The 18,798-nt window shown below is 41.8% G+C and overlaps 1 protein-coding gene across 5 annotated transcripts; it reads left to right on the forward strand.

The window, feature by feature from the left end:
- Positions 1-863: 863 nt before the first annotated feature.
- LOC137174879 (zinc finger protein ZFP2-like) lies at positions 864-18,568 on the forward strand. Of its 5 annotated transcripts, XM_067580387.1 has the most exons (7): positions 864-996; positions 2,055-2,424; positions 3,273-3,533; positions 3,760-3,957; positions 7,944-11,723; positions 12,382-12,441; positions 12,528-13,428. In XM_067580387.1, the coding sequence occupies exons 2-5, from the start codon at positions 2,170-2,172 to the stop codon at positions 10,200-10,202; spliced, it is 2,973 nt and encodes a 990-aa protein (XP_067436488.1). In that variant the 5' UTR covers positions 864-996; positions 2,055-2,169; the 3' UTR covers positions 10,203-11,723; positions 12,382-12,441; positions 12,528-13,428. The 5 variants fall into 5 exon arrangements, with proteins under 5 accessions (XP_067436488.1, XP_067436487.1, XP_067436490.1 ...); XM_067580386.1 differs by lacking the exon at positions 12,382-12,441; XM_067580389.1 differs by lacking the exon at positions 12,382-12,441 and having other exon boundaries at positions 3,802-3,957.
- The last annotated feature ends 230 nt before the right edge of the window (positions 18,569-18,798 follow it).

Raw genomic sequence — 18,798 nt, forward strand, 5'->3', positions numbered from 1 at the left:
CAGAGAGCTTTTTGTTCTGTTTGACAACATTTTGCAGTTGCTAATTTTACTTATTCTAAGCACAGACTGTATATATGATGATGTAATGTAACCAAAATCAGGTGAACGTGTGGTGCTGTGGTGTTGGGGAGTGATGGGGGGACGGTGGCTCCAATCTAAAATCTCACCCAGGGCACAAACACAACACAAGCATCAGGCTCAGCTCCAAAAAAAACCCCACCTAGGTGCTTACAATAACCAATGGTAGATGTATTTATTTATTGTTAGATTATGGATGTATTGCTTATGGTTCAGCAGCACAAACCTCATTAAAGAAGTTGGAGGTGGTGCCAGCTGAAGCTTTGAGACTCTGTTGTGGTGCTTTCAAAACGACTCCTGTGTCCGCTCTCCAGGTTGAGATGGTGAAATGCTGCTGCACGTCAGACACAAACAGTTAATGATGAACTACTGGGCAAATCTACAAGGACGTTCTGCAGATCAACATCCAACAACAACAGTACTTCTTCCATGTTGGGAGAGAGAAAGAGTCCAAAGGGAGTGTTTAGTGTAGAGCAGTGAAACTAAAGACATGTCATTAAATCAGAGGAGATATATCCCTACAGCGCCATTATCAGTAACCTGGTTGTTCCCCTCAGTCTCAGGTGATTTCTATATTCTGGAGAAAGTGCAGGTACATAAAGGTTTTGGAAATATTGCAGTTTTGGTTGAAGATACAAACATTATATCAAACATTTGTCCCAGTAAACACAGATGGATCCAAGGATCTGAACACAGGGACGACAGGTTTTGTTTGTAGTATAACAACCTTACAAGTTTCTGTTATCACATCATTTGTGACAGTCGAGATGATGCGGCTGCATTTTATACGAGAAGAAGAAGAAGAACTGAACCGGAAGTCTCATTGGTTCGCTGTGATCTCGAACTGGCGGCGGGATAATTGTATTGTTGTGCTAACACACGAGCTTATTTCTCATCTTTTAAGCGGCAGAACTGCAGGTAAAAACACACCATGAACACATTAAAGTGTCTGTTTTACATCAGCGAGCACGAGCAGAAGCCCGAACTGCGCCTGCGTTAGCATGCTGGGCTAGCTCAGATGCTAACTAGTTAGCTTATTAGCAACAGTTAGCTCCGTACAGCTAACCGTTAGCATCAGCTTTAGCTCACTGTTAACTTTAATGTTTGTTTCTTTACTTTTTGTTCGAGCTGAGTTTGAAAGAATTCAAAGTGGAGCTAATGCTAACGGAGTTGAAGCTAAGAGGCTAACAGAAATGAGCTCAGTTTGTAGAAAAGATTTATTTAAAAGGAAAATTATTCTGTAAAAGTGTCTGAAAACATGTGAACTGATGGTAAAATAGGTTATATAATTATTATGTTAATAATCGTCAGTTGCAGTCCTCCTGTGTTTGTTTAATTTATTCTGTTTTGTTGCTGCTTTGATCATTACATGTATGTCTTAAACATTACAATCAATCAATCAAACTTTATTTATATGACACCTTTCATTCAAGTCAGATACAAATCAAAGTGCTTTACAAGTGACAGACAAACGTTCAGGATGGTAAATATAGTATAGTATGGTAATATATAGTTAAGATAATAAAAGATTATACAATCAATATGAAATATATATAAAATCAAACTGAAAAATATCAGAAAATGATGAAAAATGTGGATCAGTGTTTGTTAAAGATCTTCAGTTTATTGTCACAGAGACTAAAGAAAGCAGAAAATATTCCCAGTCCAGTCTCTCTCTCTGTATGTGGCTCATTTTCCAGTAATAATTACAGCTGCAGTGACTGTTTCTCACTGAACTCGCTGCTCCTCCCGTCATTTAAATCTTCTTCAGAAATGATTAATTTCTTTTAAAAACCAAAATGCCAAAAGTTTGCAGTTTGCTGTCAAATGTGAGAGTTTTGTGTCGTACATGATAGTAAACTGAATATCGTGTCAAATCATTTGTACTGTTGATCAGACAAAAGAGATTTTAATAATCAGTGTTCATTATTGAGTAATCTGCTGATTAGTTTCATGATTAACTGAAAAATTTACAGACCGAGGTGACGTCTTCAAATGTCGTGTTTTTTGTACCTCGACACTGGTTGCTACCCAACATAAAACAGGAAGTAGAAGAAGAACAGTCCATCAGTCAGAGAGGAGACCTGCTGGATGGAGGAGAACCAGAACCTGGAGAACCACACCAACAACCCTGTTACAATGGAAGAACCAGGTTCACACTCCAACAACACAGAAGGTGTCAGTAATGCACCTCAACACTGGTTGCTGCTTGAAATAAAACAGGAAGAAGAAGAAGAAGAAGAACAGTCCATCAGTCAGAGAGGAGACCAGAAGACAGAGAACCACACCGACAACCCTGTTAAAAGAGAAGAACCAGGTTCACCCTCTGCTACCACCGATAAACAGGTCAGTGTTCAGGACTTCATGATAAAACCGGCTTCATAATGAGACTAAAGACACGAGGACGAGTCTGGAGGGTCCGTGTATCATCTGTTCATTCTGTTGTTGGAGAGAAAGTCTGAAAAAAAGAAACTAAAACACTTCCAGACTTTGTGTTCACTGAGTTTTCAGTCATAAAAACTACATAAAGGTCTCAGTGTTTCCTGAGTTCAGCTTGTTATTAATTCATGGTTTGTACTTCGGTTTTTGTGTCACAATTCTGAACATTTTTAGTACAGCAGAACAAAAAAACAAAGGAAGAAAATAATATTTTGGTCCTTTTTTATTTTAAAGAATGTAAACATTGAACAACTGTTACTGACACAGTTTAGTTGCTGCAGTGGAGTCTAACTGTATATAAAGTAGTGTAAACTAGCTAACTGTATATAAAGTAGTGTAAACTAGCTCCACCTCCAGCAGCTACAACAGTAACATGCTGCTCTAACACTGATGCTTCACTATTAATAATCTAATGATGTCATATATAATAATATATCAGTCAGAGGGACCAAACCACTACTTTTACTGCTTAATACTTATGTACTTTTACTGCAATACTTTAACTACATCAAGCTCATAATACTTATGTACTTTTACTGCAATACTTTAACTACATCAAACTCATAATACTTATGTACTTTTACTGCAATACTTTATCTACATTGTTCTCTCAGAACTGGTTCTTATGATGTACTGTATGACCACTTTACCAAGTCGTGAAATATTGGACAATTTGAACATTTGAGATATTCTTTTGGTTTTTTTTGTTTTTTAAATTATATTTATTTGTTTTCTCTTGTGTTTGTTTGTTTAAGGGGACAGAAAACTCTGGTTCACACTCCAACAACACAGCAGGTGTCAGTAATGCACCTCAACACTGGTTGCTACCCGACATAAAACAGGAAAAAGAAGAAGAAGAAGAACAGTCCATCAGTCAGAGAGGAGACCTGCTGGATTTCACAGACCAGGACCACTACAAGATCAAAATAGAGGAGAACCAGAACCTGGAGAACCACACCAACAACCCTGTTAAAAGAGAAGAACCAGGTTCACCCTCTGCTACCACCGATAAACAGGTCAGTGTTCAGGACTTCATGATAAAACCGGCTTCATAATGAGACTAAAGACACGAGGACGAGTCTGGAGGGTCCGTGTATCATCTGTTCATTCTGTTGTTGAAGAGAAAGTCTTAGAAAGAAGAAAAAACAAAGTTCTGATACACAAATCTGTTTTCAATTTTCAGATATTGGATCGTTTGAACATAATGTTTTATTTTATTTTTCATTTGTTTGTTTGTTTAAGGGGATCGATAACTCTGGTTCACACTCCAACAACATAAAAAAGGAAAAAGAAGAAGAAGAGGAATTGTTCATCAGTCAGAGAGGAGACCAGGACCACTATGAGATTGAAATGGAGGAGAACCAGAACCCGGAGAACCACACCAACAACCCTGTTACAATGGAAGAACCAGGTTCACCCTCTGCTACCACCGATAAACAGGTCAGTGTTCAGGACTTCATGATGAGTCTGGAGGGTCCGTGTATCATCTGTTCATTCTGTTGTTGGAGAGAAAGTCTGAAAAAAGAAACTAAACTAAACACTTCCAGACTTTGTGTTCACTTAGTTATCATTTTATAAACTGTAGTGGTGTAACGGAACCCAAAAGTCACGGTTCAGTATGTTCCTCAGTTTCAACGAAGCAACGTTATCCCTACGTGTCCCTGCGTTTGGGGCGCTGTGAAGCCCGCAGACCACGTCCACTGCAGAACTTTGCAATTTTCACCAGGTCTTATGTGTTCCCGGGCCCCTCAGAAATGCATTGGCGTCGGGGGTAATACTAATAATGTGGAATAATAAATGTGATGAACGTGCCCTCACACCTCACGTGCGTCGGAGGGAGCGGCAGCCGTGGAAGTCGGTAGACACAGCTCTGAATTGTCAGGATTATCAGACGCTGTGTGAACGGGTAAAATATTATTTCCTGTGTGCTGTACATGGCGCTGGAGATGACATATTGGAAATACTGTATACATTTGATGAACTATGTCATTTATAGTGGATATGCACAATAGTGGATTTTTTGCAGATATTTCCAACTCATTGTGGCTGATTGCTGATGCCGATATATGTACATATTTTTTCCAACTGGCTGAGGAGACTATTATGCATGCAAGCATAGATTGTACTGAGTATGATCAAGAAAGACAATATATGAAGGAAGAACTTAGTAAGACTGGAGTTCAGTAGTTCAGCAGCAGAGTTTTCATTGAGTTTATTAGACAGACAGGATTAATGTGTAGGATTTAATCTCTGGTCCACACTCCGGAGCAGAAGGTGGCGCTAATGCACCTAAAACGCTGGTTGCCAACCGCCGTTATAAACCAAAAAGAAGAAGTTTTTTTTCCAAACAGAGTGGTACATCCTGTCAGCTGAGGTGTTTCCTATCTGTGCAGCCGAACATAGCAGCTCCTCTGCGGACTGTTTCACCCTGACGGTCCCGGTGTTTCCTCCGCAGGCTCCACTTCACTCAGCTGCCCGTCAGACCCGCTGCTTCTTCCCACTTGAACCTTAATAACAAACCGGGGCTCGGTGCTCCGGTTGGATCCACACGGAGAGCCGGGGCTAACGTTAGCTGAGAGGCTAGCGGAGCGTTAGCCGCAGCATGACTAGAGGGAAGCACAGCCAGCTAGCACAGCCAGCTAGCCTCCGCTAGAAGCAGCAGCTGGTCTGACGGGCAGCTGAGTGAAGTGGAGCCTGCGGAGGAAACACCGGGACCGTCAGGGTGAAACAGTCTGTGGAGGGAAACACAGTCAGGCGGCGGAGGAGAAGGCGACATATCTGCCTCTCATAATCAGCAGAAAATGTTCATTTCAGGCTGATGCCAATATTTCATTTTAGAGCTGATATCGGCCGATACCGATGACGTGCCGATAATATTGTGCATCCCCAGTCATTCAGGCTTCACTTCCTGTTGCCAGTCAACATTACTATGTAAGTGCAGTAATACATTCACCAGAGGGAAACGGACGTACAGTTTGATGAATATTGGACATCGCATGTAGGAGATAACTGTCACTTTATGTGTCCACTGTGTGGCGCTGGAGATCACCCCTGTTGCTGTATGTTTTCAAGCTGGGTCCAGGGACTACCACGATCTGAATCTGCCACTGCAATTATATTACAATTCACTCACAATATTCTTTCAATAACAGACGAAGAATTCCAACAAAGACAATGTTACAACCAACCAAAACAAACATATTTAATCCAGGTATAGCATATAAATGTTCGCATGCCAACAAATCATTGGCAACTTTTTTCTTAGTTTGGAGGGCAGTTAGAAAATGCTGCAAATAAACCAGATTTAATGAAATCCTAAATAAAATGCCAAAAATTGAAATGAAACAAACAGATTGGTGATTGTTGACGACAGTCCTCTTCATTGTCTCACATGTTTCCGGTGCCGTCAGAGTTGAGGTCAGTGCGTCAGGCCTGGGGTCCGTTTCACAAAGCGGGTTTAGTGAAAACTCAGAGTCTGTTAACCCTGAAATGAGGGAAACTCTGAGTTTTCCGTTTCAAAAAGGGAGGTAACTCAAACCAGAGAAAGAGGGATAACTCTAGCCTGTTTCAGAGAAAGGGGTAACTTAAGCTCTCGGTCAGTTACCGTAGTAACAGACTCTATGAACCTAACCTGGTCGGGACCAGGTTTTTCTCAATGAACCTCGAGTTTCTCTCAGTCTCCGCCCTCTTTCAGAGCCACACACTCCATTTGATTTCCTTATACATTCAGTCAGCAGGCGAGTTTTGGCGTAGCCTAGTTCTGCCGTCTGTCATTTAAAAAAATCATTAAAAAAATCAGAGTCAGTATATTAGAAGTCCATTGGGCACAGTAGGTGGCGACTTTTTCACTAACATGGCATGTCCTTTTGATAACGATCCCGTGGATGAAGGTGCAGCATTACTGCGCAGAGAATTAAATATTCGTTGAGAGATGGTTATCAGTCCGCGCATAAATGTTCTAGCATTTCCAGACAATTATCTTTTTGAGACCGTTTCACGTCACAGTCCATCATCTACATACACAACCTAATCCGTCCTTACATTTGCAACATTACCAATCGTAGTCATGCTCTCACATCCCAGCAGATATTGTGTGTTGCGCTGCGTTTCTTTGCAAATGGTTTGCAAAAGTTTTTTGTACAGTGTCGGAGCCAGCCACTGGCCTTCCTATAGTCTGGCTTAGGGCCAGCTCCTCTGCCTCCGTTAGAGGTGGCGGTGCTGGACCACCACCCGTTTTACGGGCATCTGCCTTCTTTCTGTTGGCTGAGTAGTTGTGTTAGTCTGTGTTAGTTTAAATAGGCTTAATTATTTAACAGAACATGATGTAGATGAGAAGACATTTATGTGTGTGAAACCAGCATTATGTTGGGGATAAAACAACTGCTCAGTCAAACAGCCACTTAATATTTACTTTACAATGTAAAACATGATCAAAATGAGGTTCCCCCATGAGATTATTATCGAGGTTTTACTTTTTGTGTTGCACTTCTTTCTGAAAACATGTTCAAACTCACTGTATTATCGCATTAAGATGTCTAGTTCTAGTGGGGCGAAAAACGCAGCCCTCCTCTTCCCCGTTGCCATGGTGACTCGTTGAATCGGAGCTCAATTGATGCTGGCTTTTTATAGTTGTGGTGCACGCGCTTAACTCCAGGTGAAACTACTCCGAGTTGATTAAACTGACTCAAATCAGCTGTTCTGGAACCGGAAACTTACAGTTTCTTATCTCAGAGTAGATCAACTCAGAGTTCAGGATTAGACTCAGAGTTTGTTGAACCTGCTTTGTGAAACGGACCCCTGGACTCTGAAACAGCTGTGGCCTGAACACAAATGGCCCACCGCTAAGCAAACTGTCTTTAAGAGACATCCAGAGATATCTTCCACCAGTTTAAAAAAAATGTAATTTGAAAACAAAAAGGCCTGAAGGGGACGCTGCAACATTTTAATATGTTTGATTTAGAAAAATATTCATTTTGTGTTCTAGATCCCCCACATTAATGTTATTATTATTATTATTGTTGCAGTTAGTACAATTAGATGTTTTTCTTTAAAGATCAAGATTTTTTATTTATGACATCATGTAAATTTGTTTTTTTATGAATCATTCTCTCTTTATACAAGTATGAAGCAATGATGATATCAAATCTATTTGAAAAAGGAGTTTATTTCACAGGATGATGAATGAGGCTTTACATTTATGACAATTGTATGAAGTACGATGCGTTATAAACCACATTTGATTTTTAAAAGTTGTATTTTTCCTCCTTTACATGAGCTGAAATGCATCCTGTAGGTATTTTTTTTGTGTGTTGGATTGTGATCGAATTCAACTGAAATTAAGTTTGTCGTTAAGTGTTACAGTTTGTATCATCTTGTACAAAGTGGTCGGTAGCCTAATGATTTGTATTTATCTTGGTTCTTTGAAGGAGAATGGTGCTGCTATTGCTAATGAGGCAATTAATGGCAACATGAGTGAGGGGGTCACAGAGAGGCATGGACGCAGACACAGCGAGTGGTTTGGGGAAGAACATCTCGTGGATTATTTGTTGTCACACCCATTCCACAGTTTGGATTACGCAGTAAAGATGAGGATCAAGACTGCTGGACGACCAACTCCACAGATAACCATGATCAAAAATGCTAGACCAGGTCAACAGAAAGATTCAAAACTGACTAAGGTCTGGTATGAGAGATATTCTTGGCTAACGGGCAGTCCCACAACTAACCGCTTGTATTGTTGGCCATGCCTTCTGATGGGGAACCCTAAAGCTCACTTCAACACTTGGTCTGCTCAAGGATTCTGTGATGTTAAGAATTTAGATAGGGCTACGAAAAGGCATGACAAGTGTTTCGAGCACATCAGTGCGAATAGTAAGCTGAAGCTTTTTGGTCGGGTGCCTAACAAAGAGTTGGTTGACGAGGGAACGCGTTTGCAGAGAGCAAACCACAACGTTAAAGTGAGACGAAACAGAGATGCCTTAATCCGTCTGATTGATGCGACGGCTTATCTTGGAATGCAAGAGCAATCTTTTAGAGGGCATGACGAGAGGCAGGAGTCCGCTAACAAGGGCAACTACAGGGAGTTGGTGGACTTGATAGCACGCTATGACAACATATTAGCAGAGCATATTGAAAATTCTGGTGTTTTCTCCGACCTGTCTAAAACGATTCAGAATGATTTGATATCAGCAATTGCATCAACAATTAAAAGTGAGATCAAAGGAGAGGTGGATGCAGCTCCTTTTTTTGCTTGGCAGATTGACGAAACAACTGATGTGAGCTGTCACTCTCAGTTGTCTGTTATTGTCCGTTATATAGACGATAATGGCACAATTCAGGAGCGCTTTTTGGGCTTTTTTGATGTGTCCAGTGGACGGGATGCCCAGTCCATTTTTGAGTTATTGCAGTCAGAAATGTCTGGTTTTAACTTTGAGGAGAAGCTCATTGCACAAACTTACGATGGCGCTGCCATTATGGCATCAGATCTTAACAGTTTGCAAGCTAAGGTGCGAGCAGTTGCCCCCAGTGCAGTCTTCGTGCATTGCTATGCACATCGCCTTAATCTTGTTCTTAGCCAAGGATTGAAAAGCATCCCCAAGGCCAAGATTTTCTTTGCTACTCTTGGTGGGTTCAGCTCTTATTTTTGCAAATCAACCAAAAGAGTAATGATGCTGGAAGAATCTGGGTGTTCCAGAGTGCCAAGAAATGAACCCACACGTTGGAACTTCACCTCTCATATTGTCAACACAGTGGCTCTTAACAGAGACAGCCTGATAGACACATTCACTCGCATCATCAATCATCCCTCAATGGATGATGAGTCTGTAAGAACAGCAGATGGGCTGAAAACAAAGTTAGAGAACTTTGAATTTATGTTTTTGCTTTATACAAGTGAGCAGATTTTCTCTGAGACAGACGTCATGTTTGACGTGTTGCAGAAAAAAGCAATGGATGTTTCACTTTGTAAAAGGAGTGTTGAGAAGCTCATGGACACTTTGGAGGAGCTGAAGTCAGAGGAGGCATTTGAGAGGATTTTCAGTAGAGCAGCAGATGTTACAGAGGATCCGGAGCTTGTGCACAGAAGGAAACGTAGACAAGGTAATGAGGATCCCAGAAAAGTTTATAGGCGACTGTATGACTCCATCCATACAAGTGTTAAAAGTCAGATCGGTCAGCGGTATCAAAACCTTGAATGTTTGAGATTCATGGAGCTTCTAGATTTTGCTAAATTCCAATCGTTCAGGACAGAATTTCCCTTGGATGCATTCAGAAGTCTGACAGATAATTACAGCCATTTCTTTGACCTGGTAAAACTGAAGACAGAGTTGCAGGTGTTTTACAGCGACAAGGAGATCCAAGGTGGCAGCATTAAGCTTTGCGATTCATTACAGTCAATGAAAGCCAGTGGACTGAATGATGCGATGCCTGAATTGTACAGACTTATGTCTCTCATTGCCACAATTGGGGTTACGTCTGCTGGGGTTGAGAGGAGTTTCTCTTGTCTGAAAAGACTGAAAAGCTACACAAGGAACACAATGGGACAAGAACGACTGAAGAACTTGGCAATCCTTGCAATCGAGAGGAAGATTCTAAAATCTCTTAGAAAGAATCCTCACTGGTACGAGAATACCATAGACATCTTTGCTGCACAGACCTCTAGAGGAATGGACTTCTCTTTCAAGTAAATTTGTCACCCAGTCCCTTTAGCTGGTCCTGATGACAACAGCCACTCTACCCCTCTATCTGCGTCTGGCGACAAGTCACTCTGCCCCTCTATCTGCGTCTGACGACAACAGCCACTCTACCCCTCTATCTGGTCCTGATGGCAACAGCCATTCTGCCCCTCTATCTGGTCCTGATGGCAACAGCCACTCTACCCCTCTATCTGGTCCTGATGGCAACAGCCACTCTACCCCTCTATCTGGTCCTGATGGCAACAGCCACTCTACCCCTCTATCTGGTCCTGATGGCAACAGCCACTCTACCCCTCTATCTGGTCCTGATGGCAACAGCCATTCTGCCCCTCTATCTGGTCCTGACAACAACAACCACTCTACCCCTCTATCTGGTCCTGATGACAACAGCCACTCTGCCCCTCTATCTGGTCCTGATGGCAACAGCCACTCTGCCCCTCTATCTGGTCCTGACAACAACAACCACTCTACCCCTCTATTTGGTCCTGACAACAACAGCCACTCTGCCCCTCTTTCACGGTCCTCAAGACAACAGCCACTCTGCCCCTCTATCTGGTCCTGATGACAACAGCCACTCTGCCCCTCTATCTGCTCCTGACAACAACAGCCACTCTACCCCTCTATCTGGTCCTGATGGCAACGGCCACTCTGCCCCTCTATCTGGTCCTGATGGCAACAGCCACTCTGCCCCTCTATCTGGTCCTGATGACAACAGCCACTCTGCCCCTCTTTCACGGTCCTCAAGACAACAGCCACTCTGCCCCTCTTTCACGGTCCTCAAGACAACAGCCACTCTGCCCCTCTATCTGGTCCTGATGACAACAGCCACTCTGCCCCTCTATCTGGTCCTGATGACAACAGCCACTCTGCCCCTCTTTCACGGTCCTCAAGACAACAGCCACTCTGCCCCTCTATCTGGTCCTGATGACAACAGCCACTCTGCCCCTCTATCTGCGTCTGACGACAAGTCACTCTGCCCCTCTATCTGCGTCTGACGACAACAGCCACTCTACCCCTCTATCTGGTCCTGATGGCAACAGCCACTCTGCCCCTCTATCTGGTCCTGATGGCAACAGCCACTCTGCCCCTCTATCTGGTCCTGACAACAACAACCACTCTACCCCTCTATTTGGTCCTGATGACAACAGCCACTCTGCCCCTCTTTCACGGTCCTCAAGACAACAGCCACTCTGCCCCTCTATCTGGTCCTGATGACAACAGCCACTCTGCCCCTCTATCTGGTCCTGATGACAACAGCCACTCTGCCCCTCTATCTGCTCCTGACAACAACAGCCATTCTACCCCTCTATCTGGTCCTGATGACAACAGCCACTCTGCCCCTCTATCTGGTCCTGACGACAACGGCCACTCTGCCCCTCTATCTGCTCCTGACAACAACAGCCACCAAGCCCCTCTTTCATGGTCCTGATGACAACAGCCACTCTACCCCTCTATCTGCTCCTGATGACAACAGCCACTCTGCCTTGTGACCTTACAAGATCCAAAGAAAAGGTGAGTATTAATAGCTCAATTCTTCTCTAGTGCTTTTTCATTCACTATTAAACTGCCAAAACTTGATTTGCAGGGTTTCCGCCAGTGTATTACAAGCCCGGTGGCCCGCTGGGCCTAAGTGGACCCCCCGCTAGGCTTAAGCATCAGGGATTTTTTTTTAATGTATTGAGCCACTAGCTCAGCTGCAGCACAGGTGACTGTCAAAGCTCCAGCAGACTCTCTATGTCTTCAGCGTGGACACGAAGAGCCTGACAGCAGCCACTCATGGCTAATTATTTTGCTTGCATTTCTTCTTCGTTGTGATCTACAATTGCCGTCCATCTGACGTCACCAGTTTGTTCAGCGCCTCTATAAGGATGTAGTGGCACTCTGTTAGTGGTGAGATAAAGTAGCTGAATCTATTCTGAGCAGTTCTATGTTTATGTTCATTTCTTTTGTTGTTGAAAATACAGCATTCCAAGACTCTACATTGTCAGATTCTTTGACTCTACTGTAGTTGTTGATTTATTTATTTTTTGACATGTTTTGAATAAAGGACTTATTTATAACAACACATTATGCAGTCATCTGCGCTGTCTTAATGTAGGGCCTTATGGAATCTGTTACAGCTTTTTAAATTCTAAATTCCACAATTCTGTCCGTGATTCTGTTATCACAGAAACTTCAGGGCTCTACCTTAATGCTGCCATCAGTCTTGGACGCTTGGCCCCATCAAGAGGTACTTGCCACCGGGCTTAACTTTTCTGTGGGAAACCCTGATTTGTGTTGATATTTTACTGACTAGACTTTTTCTGACCTTATAAGATCCAAAGAAGACAGCCAGCCTTTACTTCTCTGTTGGTCTTGGAGGACTGGATGCAACAACAGGCCTCACAGGAGCGATGAAGATAATCCCCAAACATGTAAAGTGTGTGGCGAACCCTCCCACATGTAGAAGAACTCATGAAACAATTCCTTTTTTGCTTTGTTTTTTTAATAATTCCAGATTTTCACAGTTTTTGTTTTTCCTTTTTTAAATCAGAGGGTCTTGTGTTAAATTCCCACTGTAATGTACTGGGTGCCGCCCCTCATTGGATGGGGATAAACTTTGGGTGCGTTACCTTAGTTGTTTAATAAGTTTGCATTACTAATTGGATTATTACCACATATGAGTTCTTATGTGGATCACGTATCTGTCGTAGTCGTTCGCAGTGGCTCATTCTCATAATTCCCCATGATGGTTTTAACCTGACACCTACTGACCATTTAATAAAATTGCACCCACTGTTTTATTATGGGTGTTTGCCAATGATGATGTTGTGATAATTATTTTGATATTTCCTTTGTAGCCTAAAAAGAGAGCTGGTGTGTTTAAACTATTTTGTCAAGGATAATGGCCAGCTGTTTACTTATATGTATATTTTAATTATCTTAACAGAAACCACACACTACTTAAAACATGGCCTGGTCCACCTGTACTTTTGATAATGCATGTTGGGAATAAAATATTGGAATTTGAAGTAAACTTCATTTGTCTAATTGGAAATCAGGCCAGCTTGGATTCAGCCAGTAACTGGTCATCACCAGTCACCACATTTTCCCTCACAGGTGTTGAACACCAGCCTGCTTCTTATTACATCTGACACCCTTGATGAATACTGTTCTGTAGGTCTGTATGGTTCATCTGGAGACAAAAATATTGAATAAAATTATGTTTTTAAGAAATCTTGTAAGCCGTTGTTTTATTGCTTCATGTTTCGTTGAACATAAGATAGATGTAAGTGGAAGAAGTAGTGAACTAGTGAACTAGTTCACTAGTTCACTACTTCTACTATCTGTAGAGTAAAACTTGCCACATTTGGCGAGTTTTGCTCTGCACATTATTTACTTGTAAGCAGCATGTTACTGTTGTAGCTGCTGGAGGTGGAGCTAGTTTACACTACTTTATATACAGTTAGCTAGTTTAGTCCAGTGGTTCCCAACCTAGGGGTCGGGGCCCCTCCAAAAGGTCAGCAGATAAATCTGAGGGGTGGTGAGATGATTAATGGGAGAGGAAAGAAGAAAAAACAAAGTTCTGATACACAAATCTGTTTTCAGTTTTTGGACTTTTTCTCTAATCTTTGATTTTTGCTGAAATATTGGATCATTTGAACATTTATTGAAATGAAAGCATGTGAGAAGTTTAGAGGGAAAAATCACTATTTGGTGGAGCTGTTAACAACTCATAGACATGTGAAATGTGACCCCGACTACACACTGCTTTTTGTAAGACGTCAAAAGACAAAAAGGTTGGAAACCACTGGTTTCATCTTTAACAATGTGTTGTATTTTAAAAGCTTGTTATATTATCCATTGTGTCAAATCTTCATCTGAAAAGTAACTAAAGCTGTCAAATAAATGTAGTGGAGTAGAAAGTACAATATTTCCCTCTGAAATGTAGAAAGTAGCATCACATGGAAATACTCGAGTATACAACATCTAAAAATCTAACTACATCTAAAAAATCGTGCCATATTATTCAGTACTATTTTAATGTCACTGCACTGGTGACCAGTTAAATTTAGAATTGATTTTAAAATTTTCCTGTTTGGTTTTAAAGCTGTAAACAGCTCCAACATATATCAGTGGCCTGAGCTCTGAGGTTGTGGGATAACCTCCCTCTCTATGTTCGATCAGCTCCCAACATCAAATGTTTCAAATCAAGGCTTAAGACTCACTTGTATTCTTTGGCTTTTTAGGTGTGTTTATATGTTTTTTCTGTTTTGTCTGTATGTCATTCAGAACTGCTCTGTATATTTTATTTTTTTGTCTGTGTAAACCACTTTGTTCACCACTGGTTGTTCTTAAACTGTGCTATGTAAATAAACTGACTTGAATATCCAACAGGAAAAAGACTTAACTTTCAAGCAGTGGTTGGCTGATTAATGTCAGTTTTAGATAATCGCAGGCCCAAGCCCCCAGGAACAGCGCCGGGCTGTGAAACCAATTTGACACAGCGGCCAAACCGTGTAATTACAACATCACATGACGCTGTTGAGCCCACGAAGACTTTTTCCCCATAGACTTACATTGTGAAAGAGATGTCCGTTAATCAGCAGATACATTTTTTTGAGCATCACAACCCGATCACATTTCAAAAGCCTAAAAGAGCCGCACGATTGAATTGTTTTATCCCCATTCAAGTTAGCCGGAGGGCTAACAGGAAGTAGCCGGCTTGGCCAGCGAAAGTCACTAGTGCGCTCGCTCTATGGGCCTAATGATCCCAGAAGATCCGGGTGATTTTATGTGCAGAAGTTGAACTTTTTTGGTGTCATGTGCCACTGAGCAACTTTCATGGGAACGGACAAGGCCCCGCCTCCGACGCCGTATCCAGTTCTCTTTATACATCCATGCGTGGGCCGATGAAACAGAAAATGTCTGCAGGAAACCCTGCGAGTGACCTGCTAACAATGTTAGTGCTCCCCCCTGGTGTCAATTTCATTATTCTACAGGCAGACATAAGTGGGTGCTGTGGGTATGGAACTAGCTTCCTGCTAACAGTTAGCATGTTAGCTCTGGGACCGCAGTGTTTCCTAGCGGCTTTCCCGGCCTCCGGTGGCTCCTGCCTGCACTGTACATGTTAAGATTGGCTAATTAAATATATCGAGCTCTGACAGCTTGGAATTTAAGTCTTACCATTTTTTCTCAGGTAACATGCAGTTCAGTTTTATTTATATAGCACCAAATCATAACAAAAGTTATCTCAGGGCACTTTTCACATAGAGCAGGTCAAGACCAAACTCTTTAACATTAACATTACGTCCAGCATCGGCACAAAGAAACAAACAGACCAGCCTGGAGATCTGTGGCTCCTGTGACCAAGGAAAGTCAGGCAAAAGTTTAACTTATAGCTTATAGTTATAGTAACTTAGAGGGTTTGAAACTAACATTTTCACCACCTTCACAAAACCGTCCCGAGGCGTATTTTTGTATCGGTTCCTGTGTGGATGACATGATGCAGCCCTGCCGCCACCTTCATCTGCTGCTCCGGCCCACCTCTCACTGGCTGCACGCTTTAAACATCCTACTGTGTGCAATACACTGACATTGTTTATGTATTTATTATTTATGCAAGTATTTACAAATGTTCGTTCTCTCTCGGAAACAAGGAGGTGCTGTTATGATTAATGCTGCTGTTTTTTATTCATTTATTTTAAGTTTTTTGATTACTTGTGGACATTTTTTAAAATTAAAATAATTAGTAGTCTCCAGATCTACAAATTTTCAAGGCATTAAAATATTTGTTCTATCAAAGACTATAGGAACATGCCAATAAACTGAAGTATGTGGCTCATCAATCAATGTCAGAATAATAACTCAGTGGCAGCGATAAAGGATGGTCGGGGGAAAAGGGTTTCTCCAAAATTAGTTTGCCCACCCCGAAAATGGTCAAAGAGAAATAACGGAAGCATTAACATTAATAAAAAGTGGGCGTTTTATCTCACAAACTCCTTCAATAATGTCAGAAGGCTTTTAAATATAAAACAGCTGGCAACAGAGAAACATATGAAGGGAGCGGTGCTCCCCCTCTAAGAGGACTTCGGGGCCCGAATGTGGGTCTCAATGATTGTGCTGCACCACTAAGATGTGTATGAATGGGTGAAACCAGACATGTAAAATATGTGGATTGATATGGAATCCTTGAGACATTTTATTTGTGAGCTATAAGGCAGCCGGGTTAGAGGTTCAAAATTATTTCATTGTGTCAAATACTCAGGACACATGTGAGTGAGGGGACTGGACCAGCTTGTTAAGCTCCTCGAGGGGGACACAATGCAGTCTTTTAAAAACTTGAAAACAAAATACAACTTAAAACAAAAAAAAAGGAAAATCTAAGTGCAAGCAGGGGCTATTTGAGTGTGAAGGCAGGGTTTGAAGGAAAGAATTACAAAATCTGAACATGTAAATAAAAGACAACGTTTTTGAATAAAGACAGGAAAAAAGCCCCAAATAATACTAAACCTATTAGTGTGTTGTTTATAGCAAGCAAAGTGATTCTTAAACACTGGATCCCTTAGGATGGTCCCACATTGAAGGATTGGCACGAGGAAATATCGAAAACACTGGAAAGACTTAACATTTGCCCTGCATGACAATATGTGTGGATTTATTAAGATGTGACAACCTGTGGTTGATGTGATGGATCCACCTGGACTCAGCTTCATTCTGGGACAGAGACTGGCTGTGACCAGTTGCCCTGTGCATGACGTATGTGACCTCAAGGCTGGTATGCCTGGTTTGTGTAGTGTATGTAATTGTGAATCAATACTCCTGATGAGTAATTTCTTGCAACAGTTGAGCACATTTGTCATTATGTGACAGAACTGCAAATAAGAACATTTTAAGAAATGGATCCTGCATTTCCCATAATGTAACTTTATAACGGGTTTGTTGACTAATTATAAACGACGTCAGGGCCCAGTGCAGCTGGGTAGTAATACTTTAGTCCAACTTGGACACTGAGGGTTATTTTCCACAGACATGATCTACATGCTCCAAATGTCATCTAACTTACTCTCACTCTCTTTCTCTGTGTTTGTCTGTTGCCATAGAAACAAACAGGAGTAAAGGGACTCAAACATCACTGCTGTCAGCACTGTGACAAAGCCTTCACAACATCAGCATATTTAAAGATTCATCAAAGAACTCATACCGGAGAGAAACTTCACCGCTGTGACCAGTGTGGGAAAGCTTTCACTCTTCTTTGTAATCTAAAAATCCATCGGCGCAGTCACACCGGAGAGAAACCGTACTGGTGTGAGCAATGTGGTAAAACTTTCCCTCGTGGCAGTGCCCTTAAAAGCCACCAGCGCATTCACACTGGAGAGAAACCATACAGCTGTGAGCAATGTGGGAAAACTTTCACGCAAGCTGGAAGTGTAAAAATACACAAACGCATTCACACTGGTGAGAAACCATACAGCTGTGACCAATGTGGCAAAGCTTTTTCTACAGATGGTTATCTAAAAATACACCTACATATTCATACAGGAGATAAAACGTACAGTTGTGACCAATGTGGCAAAACTTTCGCTACAGATGGTTACCTAAAAATACATCAACGCACTCACACTGGAGAGAAACCCCACTGGTGTGACCAGTGTGGGAAAACTTTCACTACAGACAGTTATCTACAAATCCACCAACGCACTCACACTGGAGAGAAACCATACCAGTGTGACCAATGTGGGAAAACTTTCATTACAGATGGAGATCTTAAAAAACACAGACGCACTCATACAGGAGAGAAACCGTATAGCTGTGACCAATGTGGGAAAACTTTCGCTACTGACGGTAATCGCAAGGCACACCAACGAATTCATACAGGAAAGAAACCATATAGTTGTGACCAGTGTGGGAAAGCTTTTATTACGGACAGTAGTCTAAAAAAACACCAACGCATTCATACAGGAGAGAAACCATACAGCTGTGATCAATGTGGGAAAACTTTCACGTATGAAAATAATCTGCAAATCCACCAGCGCACTCACACTGGAGAGAAGCCGTACTTGTGTGACCAATGTGGGAAAACTTTCACTGCAGAAAGTGAGCTTAAAAAACACCAACGCGTTCATAGTGGAGAGAAACCATACTCGTGTGAGCTATGTGGGAAGGCTTTCTCACAAGACAGTAGTCTAAAATGCCACCAACGCAGTCACACTGGAGAAAAACCATACTGGTGTGAGCAATGTGGGAAAATGTTTGCTCAGGTGAGTACCCTAAAAACCCACCAACGCAGTCACTCAGCATCGTGTTGAACGTGTTTTAGAGGCAGGTTAGCGGTATCCCCCTGCCTCCTCTCATTGCTGTAATGACAGTTTTGTTCGATCCTAAGCTTCTCTACAAACTGAGTTTGTGAGTCATAGTTGTTTTTTTCATTTTTGAGTTTCATGTTGATTTTGAATAAAATGTGTTGAATGAATTTTGAACCTCAAAGCTACATAATTTCCCTTTTAAATGATTTTACCATCACTGTTTTTCTCTATAATCCATAAGTCATTGATATTGGTGCTGTTGGCCTTTGTTATTATTAGCAGCCCCCCCCCAGAAAATGTAC

Source organism: Thunnus thynnus, chromosome 22 (assembly GCF_963924715.1).
Source record: "Thunnus thynnus chromosome 22, fThuThy2.1, whole genome shotgun sequence".
In the NCBI taxonomy this organism is placed as follows: domain Eukaryota; kingdom Metazoa; phylum Chordata; class Actinopteri; order Scombriformes; family Scombridae; genus Thunnus; species Thunnus thynnus.